The 11,636-nt window shown below is 39.0% G+C and overlaps 1 protein-coding gene across 3 annotated transcripts in view; it reads left to right on the top strand.

The window, feature by feature from the left end:
- LOC136446808 (neurofilament heavy polypeptide-like) overlaps nt 1-11,636 on the top strand; it is a 57,716-nt gene that overhangs the window by 2,420 nt on the left and 43,660 nt on the right. For 2 of the 3 annotated variants that reach the window (XM_066445400.1, XM_066445399.1), the window contains exons 2-3: nt 3,020-3,147; nt 4,911-5,053. In XM_066445400.1, the coding sequence (XP_066301497.1) occupies nt 3,030-3,147; nt 4,911-5,053 (261 nt within the window). In that variant the 5' untranslated portion in view covers nt 3,020-3,029. Of the gene's footprint in view, nt 1-3,019; nt 3,148-4,910; nt 5,054-8,471; nt 8,616-11,636 lie in introns of those variants that run through there. The other variant, XM_066445402.1, reaches the window with a different exon arrangement.

The following is an 11,636-nucleotide window of genomic DNA, read 5'->3' as shown; positions in this document are numbered from 1 at the left end:
ACACAAATGCTCAATGACCTGCAGTGGCCCCTTCTCTCTGAAAGGAGGAGGAACGCCCGCCTCACCTTTCTGTATAAACTAGCCAATAACTACATTAATATAAACACAGACAATCTTCTGAAACCAGCTCAGGGGCGCACCCGGGGTAGCCACACTCTAAAATTCCAAACAATCAACGCTAAAACAGACTCATTTAAATATTCTTTTTTCCCTCGCACCATACCAGAGTGGAACGCCCTGCCTGGCGCGGTTGTTACGACTCCCACCGTTGAGTCTTTCCGCGCCAGGCTGGAGGCCTGCCCGCCTTAGCCCGGGACCTCCTCCCCCCCTACTTTGCCCCTTGCGGGGTTATCTGGGGGCCCAATAAGTTGAAGTTGAAGTTATATCTAATCATAATGAAACAGTTTTTAATGTTCAGACAATCTTAAGTGTCAAGCAGTCTGTTGGCCTTTGGCAACCAAAAACGTTAACCATGATTATGTGACAACATGACAAATGTAGTAATACCATACGTTACAGATAATGCCATTTTATGCTAATGCTATGGAGCCTTGAAGATTGATTTGATAAAAAGATTTAACAATCATCTAAAGCATCCTTGTGACTGCTTGATCAATGTCACTTTTATATAGGGCAACATAAATGTGTCACACACTAGGCTCCTAAAAATGTCACCCTAGGTAGCACAACCTCCCAACCAAAAAGTGTTATTAGGGCAATTGTAGGGTGCAAAAAGAAAACAATTGAAAAGCATGCTGATTCATCAGTACTTTGAAAGGAGTCAAGATCATTCGCTTAGGTTTGGAAGGACTCTCATTGCCTTGTAAAAGTCTATCAAGGTTTATGTAGAGATAAAGGTAGAGTTAGTTTCACATTTTGCGTCATACTCACTAAATTATTCATTAGCAATTCATAAAGGCTATTAAAGCAGACACTACAAATAGCACAGTTCATAATAAATTGAGTTGGCATGGCACATTGGTTCAAAATATAAAACTATCAAACAAGATGCTATGTTTTTGTAATTCGGTATATCAAACAAATGAACAAGCTCAATATGAATGTCACCACATTTTGTAAGGACAGACACTAAGGTACTGTAAAATGCAGAAATGTTCATGGGGTTTAATTGCACGGTAGGAAGAAAATGGAGTATCCGTGGTGGTTTTGAGTTTGCGCTTAAAACAACAGTTAATAGCGCTACAGTCACACAATGGAATGGCTTTTCGTGGTGGTTTTGAGTTTGCGGCAAAGAGCGAAAACATATCTACATTAACAGTATTAGACATAAGAGATACCACCTATTGCCAAATGCATTCCTGTTTAATCATTTATAAGGCAATCCTGTGAATCTTACAGATTAGTTGGCTGCTTGACACGACTAGTGGAGATTAGATATTAGACAATGTTAGAAGCGTGCTTGCCTGAAGGGCTTAAGTTAAGGCTGTTCGTGTTAATGGAATATTGAGCCTGTCGCATGTCTCTTGAATTTGTTGTAGATTAAGATAAAGAAGCTTTTAGGGAGTACAGACCTTTACTCGGTGTGAAAGAACTGTTACATCTGAACATTTAATTTACAGAAGCTTAAGAATAAGATACCCTGACTCTAATTACATTGTACATTATGGCTCTTGTACCTTGGATCAATGTTTTTGCTGATATGTAAATCACATTGGGCTAGCTTGTCACTATAAAGGCAAAAGACATAAACATACATATCATGCTCGGTTAGCATGCTCACAATTGTTCCTTATTGTAATCTCCAATCTTCGTTTGGGAAATCGTAATGGTTTCTGACTGGCCCCCAAGATCTAAAAACCAAGCTTAAGGGGGCTGTCAGGAACTGTTATAAATATCTGCTTGGAGACAGCCTGTTGGTTTGCATACCTAATGGTGAAAAATCAATTTAGACTTGCAAATTACCATTCAGATTGCCATTTAGAATCCATAAGACACTTTGAATCAAACTTTGTTCTAGGAATAGATTATGTTTAATTCATAAGGCTATGACCTGTATTTGTATCGGTATATACAATATACCTTAGCCACCCTTCAGCGTAACACCAGTTTCACAGGTACGCAGGGTGGCAGTAAGTTATATTACACTGAATGACCTGCATGATGCCAGCTTTCATGGAAACCATAGAATTCATTCTCAAATTTTCTAATTGCCTCGTTCACTCATTTCCACTGTTGAGTCGAACAGATTGAAATTTAACCTTCCCGAAGGAGTTAATTAAAACAACCCACCGGTGACGATCAGTCATGTTCCCTCTCAGGTGGCTAATTAGCCCTCGTTAATAAATATAGCTCATGTTATACAGCAGTCTCAGAGGAACATATATCTCAGGTACTTATGCATGTGTCACAGGTTGTTGGTTGTAGATTCGTGACCGTAAAGTCGATGAAACGTAACAAGTTTATTTCATGAGTGCAGCCAACTTTGTGTGATATAACCAGCTGTCATGGCTGTCAGGCTGCCAAACTGTTAAATATTACACTGAATTATCCTCACACCTGTTGATTAGTACACATGGGTACAATAAATATTATCTGTGCTCTGAACAACATTTTAGAATGAATACTGTGAGTGTATGATCATGACTATGTCTGTCTATTGATATCATGTAAAGTGTGTGTATCTTTACATGTATATTATGAATATAACTATATGTGTGTGTGTGTGTGTGAGTGTGAGTGTACATGTGTGTGTGTGTGTGTGAGTGAGTGAGTGAGTGAGTGAGTGTGTGAGTGAGTGAGTGAAGGTGAGTGAGTGTGTGAGTGAGTGAGTGAGTGAGTGAGGGTGAGTGTGTGAGTGAGTGAGTGAGTGAGTGAGTGAGTGAGTGAGTGAGTGAGTGAGTGAGTGAGTGAGTAAATAAATGTAACAAAGTTTTCATCGCAACTGGTGCTAGTTAAGGGGTACACTTGTATCCATAATGTGTTTAGAAATCTCTTTTAAAATTTTTTATGATTTGTGTCATGAACTACTTTTTTTATATCTTGTCCCTGATTGGTTCAGGTAGTTAAAGATGGCGGTGCCTTTCTCCAACACAAAGCTGAGGGTCCCACGGGGGTTTCAGAACCTGCTCGAGGGTCTGTCAAGGGAGGTTCTGAGGAACCAGCCTGACAACATCGTAGACTTTGCAGGTATTGTACACAATATTATGTTATTCCGTATTGTTGGTACAATTGACTCAAAATTAAAGGCCACATTTACACTGCTATAATTAAAGCAAAATGCATGATTGTGTATCATTAGACCATTTTACCTCCTAAAAACCTTGTTTTACAACAAGAAAAGTAAATTTTTTTTATTCCAAATTCATGTTGCTTATTGTTTTCATTCATGTTCCAGTGTTTGTTTCCCTTGTAGCGACATATTTCAACACATAATTATTGTTTTATGTTTCAATGTTGCCTTCCCTTGCAGGGCTCCAGACTAACTTTTAGGCCTAGGAGCACTGTGCTCCTAACTCAAAAAAGTTAGGAGCACCAGCAAAAATCTAGGAGCACCACTACAAAAAGTTGGAAGAACAAGTAAAAGTCTTGGCTATACCAAATAATACTCCTATTAATCAATGTTAACAACCGGGAATAAAGTATTTGAATAGATCATAAAAGATAAAAGCCTACATTGATGGTGCAGAACAATTGGCAATTCAATTCATTCAATACCTTCCTACATACTGATACTAGTACGATGGATTTTTAGAAAAATTCGGCATAGGTTCCCCGGCTGGCCCCTATCCGGGGGCCACGGTGCCTCAAGTTCAACAAGTTGAAAAATACACAATGGTATTTTTTGCTTGGAACAAGGCAAGTAATGATTCACATAACCTTGAATGATAAATAAATAGATGACTCTAGAACTTATCTATTGGGTTCATGACCAAAACAAATAAAGTCATATTCCATAATTTGAAACTTCACTGCTGGCATCAAGTTCAACATTTTTACAAGCATTTCTTTTCTTTTTACCCTCACCCTCTGTCTACAAATAATCCAAACTACTTTAATATCCTTAAAATTCTTGCTCAATAGTATCAAAAATGATCTGTTTGTGCCGACCCAGTCAAATATCTTCGGTTCCTTCGAAACGCGTAGTTCAAATTTCGCGCGTCAGGACCGCGCGGCGCCGCCATCCAATGACAGGCCGACCGCATGGGGAAAGCTTTGTGATTCGCCGCTGTGCAGTATAGACAGCAGCAGAATGAAAGTACATGTAGCACCATAACAACGGGCAGGTAATGAGCTTTGAAATGATACAGGTGACAAAAGGAAAATTTGATATTTTTTTGAATAAAACTCCACTTGAATTGATTCATCAATTTTTGATCGTAAAAATCATCGCTTGAACAGGTATAAATATGACCGCAGGAAACAAGCCTTTCATTCTGCTGCGGTCTATTTTTCATAAACATCATGGCCGCCATTGAAAACAGCGAGCGTCCGGCGCGAGCGCTCACTTTCATCGACAAAGTTTTGGCGTTTGAAACATTTTACAAATCAAACAAATACACCACAAAGGAGAGAAACTTATATCCTTTATTTCTATGGGTAACTTTGCCACTAGGAACGGATAGTTTTTGTACCGCGGGTGTGGGAACATGATAGAAAATTCACCGCCGATATTCGCGGTAGCATTGGAATACCTATATTTTCGGCTTACCGCTTTGTTCTTCAGGCATCATCCTGGCGCAATTTTTGATTGTCGCACCGTGCGACCGTGATTTTAAATCTAGTCGCATTCTCAAAAAACTGGTCGCATACATGTTGTGTGCGAGTCGCACTCACGAGCGCTGCCTTGTGACGTCATCTTTCAACACATTTGTTTATCCTTCTATGTCTCGATATTTGTAGCGATGTATGTTGACACTTATGTTTATTGTTCTATGTCTGAACATTTGTAGCGACATATTTCGACACATTGCTGAAGCAGCGAGATGTGGGGGGCGTTGACCCCGCGGAGTTTGGGGCGCAGTCGGAAGACAGGTTCTACAACAACAAGTCCTTCCAGCAGCCCAGGCCCGCGTCTCAAGACAGCTCCGACCAGGTGAGGTAGCTTAAGACACTTAAGACACTTAAGAGTCTCTACATACCAACAAGAACTTTCCTACTACTTGTCAAGAAAGTCCAGATAAGGTAACCTGTGCCCAAACTTGACCTCTTACCAACACCTACCCACCTACCAAATATCATCTAAAGGTTCTAATTAAAAGTTATTCTGACCACAAATATCTCGAAACACAAACAGACACACACACAGACAGACCCAAAACAATACCTCCATTTATCATGATCATGGAGGTAACAAGTCCTACCAGCACTACGGAGGCCAGCATCTATCCAGTAAGACTAGTTGTTATCTTGTGAATCTTATCACCTGTAAGTCAACGGATTATGTCTTAGGTTTAACAGTCATTCAAGCAAGGAGCAGCACACCAGGTACATGCAAAATACCTTAAGACACAGGTTCTACATCTGTTACTGTCACTGTACCTGAACTTGAATTTGATATGTACCTGTCAGTGAACTTGTACAGTTAACAGGTCAATAGTCTTTTAGACTGACTGACAGCAACTGTTACACTTACAGTTACAGCAACTCCTCTCTGCATATTATCAATATATTAAGCCTATCTTTTACTGTCTCCATATCAATATATTAAGTAGGAAACAGATAGTAACTGTTCTACAGCCATATTCCACAACCTTTTAAATCCTGTTAATGACAAAGCCTAGTAAAACATAGTGTATTTTGTGTTCTATTCAGGAGGTGCCTGGGGTTGTTAAAGGCAAAGGGCTAGCAACCCACTTGGCATTACATAGATCCGAATGAGCGAGCCTGCCCGTCATGAGGGCCGATGCGCAGTGATACACAATTTTATGGATAAGGGAATCCGGATCTGGAGTCGTGAACTTGTTACGTCATGAAAAAAACTTGTTGTTAACATCAGTCATCGTGGGAAAGCGTACATTTTCTGCCATTGCCACATGTTCTCTCTCTCTCTCTCTCTCTCTCTCTCTCTCTCTCTCTCTCTCTCTCTCTCTCTCTCTCTCTCTCTTCCCTCCTTTCTCTCTTTCTTTCCTCCTCACCCCCTCTCTCTCGTCCCTCCTCTCTCCCCCTCTCTCCCTCTCTCTCTCTTCCCTCCTCCCCCCTCTCCCCCTCTCTCTCTCTCTTCCCACCTCCCTCTCTCTCTCTCTCTTCCGTCCTCTCCCATCTCTCTCTCTCTCTTCCATCCTCTCTCCCTCTCTCTCCCTCTTCCCTCCTCTCCCTCTCTCTCTCTCTCTTCCATCCTCTCCCCTCTCTCTCTCTCTCTACCTCTTCCCTCCTCTCTCCCTCTCCCCTTTATCTATCTGTCTCTGGATCTATACAGCCTGGGGATAACCTAAGGGCCCCTTTGTCGTATAACACACCAACTTCGCAGGCACGCGGCGCGACAGCAGCTGGTTATATTCCACCGAACGACCTGTCGCACCTAACCTTTGCATTATCTGTTTCTTTTTCCTTCTTGTGTGTACATCTGCACAACAAAATGGGATCTGAAGTACACAGTAATTTTGTCAGCAGGTTTTGGCAATCATAAACTGCAGGTAAGATCTGTATTGATTTTTTGATATTGTGTCAAATGGTAGTTTGCTTAATTAAGGAATTTTACATTTTTTGAAGTTTTATTTTGTTAGCTACACTGCTGCGTTCATACCAGGACAAACTATCTGTATCTGTTTGAAATTAGAAAGTACACAAAAGCATTTGCTGATGTTATGTAATCATGTGACGAAGATTGCACAAAAAAAAATAAAGATGAAGTGGAAATGAATAGATATGATTTTGTAGTATGCTGATAAAGTTGCTTCGAGTTGTGCTGTAAAATTACCAAACTGAGGTGTAAACCGAACAGGAATAAAAAAATTTTAGAATTATAAGAATTATACACTTTTTTCTTTCAGGCTCTAACACTGATCGTCGACAGGAGACTTTCACACGGACATGACACACGGTCTATGATTATTAAAACAAACTCTTGAGTAACCTCAAACATTGTCTCAGGAGAAAGCAACCAAACAGATGGGGTTGAACAAACCTCTTAAGACATACTTAGAAATATCTTAAGTTATTCAGAGGTGGTGTTTTTGATCAAGAGTTTGCAGAAGATTTATTTCAAAAAGTTGTGTGTGTAATGTTTCAATACTCAATGCTAGATAAATTATTCCGCAAAAATAGTTGGAATCTCGTGTTACTTTTTAATCTACCGCAATCAATGACATTGGCATGAAAAATTGATTTGCCTCAAATAAAATTTTTGATGGTTGGAAAATATCAAATTTTAAAAGGTGACACGGAATGAGCAAGGAAACATGCCTTTCAGTTTCAAGCAAAGTAAACCAACTATTGAAAAGGTTAGTTTGTTTTTGTTTGCACTTTTGAAAAACTAATAATCATAGTTGATTAATGCTTTGAGTTTGAAAATATACTCGTACAGGTATTATATTCATACATCTGTACTACTGTATGATGCTACCAGCTATTCTTTACTGGTCTTTTTGCATGAAACGAAATCTGTAACACAACTGGTAACCCAAGATCACAGAATGTCTGGGCAATTGAAATGTTCTGGGCGTGAAACAGTCTTTGTTTACATAATAAACACAGTACAACGTGTAAGTCTCGGCCTTTGTATCAACCTAGAGGGTCCTAAGCCATATATCTTTACTTCTGCTTGGGTGCTCTCATTGAAAAAGATTACCTATAAGACCTCGGCTTTGTAGATTATCCATTCTTGATGAAGAAAAACACAAAGACGAGAAGACTGCCCTACCCTCCCATCCCCACAGAGCTCTGGTGTAGAAACCTCGATACGTCGGCCCTTTCCTCTTGACTTCTACTTTATTGTCCATTCATTAAGTATTCATGGGCTTATTTCTAGAGGTGATATTGAACTTATTTGTGCATGTAAGTACAAGAAGATATCGGGTTTTTCCTGACTTATTTTGAGTACTTTATTTCTTGTCAACAAGTACAAAAGGAGCCTCTTTGTTAGCAGTTTGAAACAACACCTGTTACGTTACATACCTATAGACATAGTTACGCTAAGGGCGTATGCTGTTGGCATCAGTTATGATATAGCCAGCTACCGCCACAAGCCTTTAGAGTCGTTATAACAGTAGACAAGTGCAGTAACAGAATATGGAAATATATGAGAAGGGATGAGAGGTACTCGAGCGAGCGTTAGGAGTTACAGCTCTATTGTCGGACTAGTCCTCAAAAGTGTCCACTAGGATATCAAAGAAAGAAGCGTACTTTACGTCATGTCCCCATGGGGTTTGAATGGACGGCGAGATTCCATGTTACACGCGTATTTACCAAGCTCGGCCCGTCCATTGACGTCGTTACATCACCCCGTGTTTTGTATACAGTTTCCAAGGCAACCACGTTTATATTTTTCTTGCCGTGGATCGAGTTACATGTGCTAGTCAGGATGTGTTGCGACAGACCGGCTGCTAGTGTGGAAAATGTGTGTAACGCCCAAACTGTCTAGATGAGCTGCGAAAATGGGGTCTTGTTCGTCCAAAGATGACATACGTGTATCAAGAGGGAGTTTGCCTCATGATAAGGTAGGAAATTCAATACACATTGCTTGAAACTGTTACCATGAAGCAAAGATTATAGGATAGTTATTACTCAAACTGTGTATGGTAATCTGATGTTTGAAAATGTAACATCATGTTGCCACAATCTCAAGTAGCGACTTGAACATGTAGCAAAGAACTTTTGAATGTTTGAAGTATTTTGACTGAGTGGATTTTTGCTGTTTTGCCTTCCTCAATGGGGATCGTGTGATATGCTTATAGAACTAGGTTGAAGCGACCCTGACCTAAACTGAACCCCCCCCCCCCTCCATCCTGTGACAGTCCCCATTCAGGTTGTTTGCCAACTGTATCAGTGTATGTCGTAATGTACGATGCTTCAAAGTCAGTACCTTGTGCAAGCTGTAGTTACGGGCGTATCACGCCATGAAAGGGATTTACCGCTTGTGCATGACAATTTACAAACAAAAACAAAATATACATTAACCCCTTCATGTGATGACCAAGATGTAAATTTGCATTTGTTGGAATTTTACCATGCTTAAAAGTCAGTACCTTGTGCAAGCTGTAGTTACTACAGATAGAACGGGCGTATCACGCCATGAAAGGGGTCTTACCGGTTGTGCATGACAATACAAACAAAACACACATTTGCCCGTTCATTCGTCCGAGGTGAATTTACCTGTGTAGCTAGGTATATGTACTATACATTGTGCTAAGTGTATGATGCTACAAATTCAGTCCCTTCTGCAAAGCTGTAGTTTACTGTTACGAACATGTGTATCACGCCATGAAAGGGGTATACCAATTGTGCATAACAATACAAACAAAACACAAATTCTCCCCTTCACGTGACATCCAAGGTGAATTTGTATAGAAAAAGAAAAATATTAATATGTATAGGTTACTAGTGTGCCAGATGCTTAAAAGTTGTAATTAGTCCCTTCTCCAAATTTGTAGTTTAGGATAGAGCACTGGTCACGCCATGAAGGTTTTTATCGGTTGTGCATGACAATACAAACAAAGACAAACACAAACAGAGCCCTCCAAGTGTCCAAGGTAAATAATCGTGGTGCTGGATACCAGATAAGGCATGACATGTATCATCAGTCAGATGGTTGCTTCGTAACCTCGTCATTTTAAAAATCGTTCTTAAAGATTATGTTATCTAGATACTAGTAGCAGGGAAGAAGAAGAATGGAAATATTATGGGCTAATAGAAGAATATTGGCTAATACTATATACTTATTAATAGGTATTTGATAGGAGAATGAAAATATTATTAAGACTTTTGCATATGGGGTCATTTTGAGAAACAGTGTCCAGGCATTTTAGGCTAAGACATCATGCCTTGAATCCAACACAATTGGCTGTCAGAAAAACAGAACGTTGAGATAATTTTCACCCTAACGTCTGCTTGTAAATAAGTTAAGCGCTGTGATTTTAAGCATTGTATAAAGTTCTGCAGCACAATTATTAGTAATATTTGCCGTGTCATGATTTCGCAGAAAGAAAACTCGGCAAAAGGGGTGCAAATTACAACATTTAAGGTTTGCATTATATCCACCCAACGTCCGCTTGGAGATAAGTTAAGTCCTGTGATTCGGAGCGTTGTATATTACCCGTCGTCCTTGACTACGTAAGTGTCCATCCTGATTTATGCAGTGGCTCAGTGAAACTGACAGGACTATCTATTCCCAGGGTCACTTTGTACCATGGGTTAGGCCACACCAATTCAATTTCTTGGTTAACGGATTCTTATTTTCCAAAAAAAAATTTTAGAAACAAAAAATCATTAAAACAGAAGGCTGATTTTTTTTTTCCTAAAATTTTTTTTTGGGGGAAAATAAAAATCCGTTAACCAAGAAATTAAATTGGTGTGGCCTTAAGGGCCAAAAAAAAAATGCTTCTCTTAATTTTGCCTTGAGAACGTTAAAGTCAACATTTTAATGTTGTCCAGACAGATTTCTAAAATTTCTTTAATTTGTTGTAATACAAACACTACCAAAAATCTGTTTTCTTATTCTTTCTTATTTTTGTTGTTTTCTTATGTTGAGAAAGATTTTCTTATACAAAGGAAAAACAAGAAAATTCAAGAACCTTCTGGGAAGATTGGTGTATGTCAATTTTTACACGAAGACTTTTTTTCTAAAGTTAACTTATATCAAGAAAGTTCAAGAAAGTATTTCTAGCATGCTGTTTTCCAATAAGAATTTTCTAGAAAAATAAGAAAAAATTGCTTTCTCTGGCTTAAAATAAGATTTGTTTTTTGTTTCCTCAATTTTTTATTCTTACAGATTCTTCCCATAAGTTATTTTTTCTAGAAAATTTGATTCTGATAGAATTATTTTCTTGAACTTTCTCGGTTTAAGTGAACTTAAGAAAAGAATTCTTAGATGCAATTCTTGTTTGTGCTTAGAACAGGGATTCTTGTTTGTGCTTACTACAGGGATTCTTGTATACAGAATAACATTCTGGCTGACACTTACAGACAGAAACATTTTCTTTAAGTTTGTAGAAGGAAAAACAAGAAATATAAGAAAACTGATTTTTGGTAGTGAAGCTGCAGCTTCAGTAGAGTACATTCATGTCTATTTGCAAGGATTTCGTGCCACGGGCAGGACCAAAGAAATTTCAGTTTCTTGTCAACTGCTGAGTATTTTCTTATATTAATAAATTCCCTTTTTGTTTTAAACAATAAATTGTCACATTTGCAATGAAAAGAAGCATCTTCAAATTTCTGCTGTCTTTTACAAAGTCTGTGTTTCCCTTTTCAAAATAGATAAACTGTTGGAGAATTATCTGAATGAGACAATAAACATGTGAATGTTAACTTTTAGCCAGAAATATGTCATTTTCAATAATACCTACAAATGCAAGCCGTATTTCAGAGCATTACAGTGGGAGATCATCCCTTTTCAGAATAGGGTTAAGTAGAACTATATGAATGAGAAAGAGACCATCAGAACATGTGGATTGTCGGCGTCGGGCCCAACGAGGACGGCAACCCGCAAGTTTCTTGGCAGATTCGTGTGCCTCGGTAGTTGG

The sequence above is a fragment of the Branchiostoma lanceolatum genome, chromosome 13 (assembly GCF_035083965.1).
Source record: "Branchiostoma lanceolatum isolate klBraLanc5 chromosome 13, klBraLanc5.hap2, whole genome shotgun sequence".
NCBI lineage: Eukaryota > Metazoa > Chordata > Leptocardii > Amphioxiformes > Branchiostomatidae > Branchiostoma > Branchiostoma lanceolatum.
Note: the sequence above shows the minus strand (reverse complement) of the source record. Positions and strands in the feature narration are given on the sequence as shown.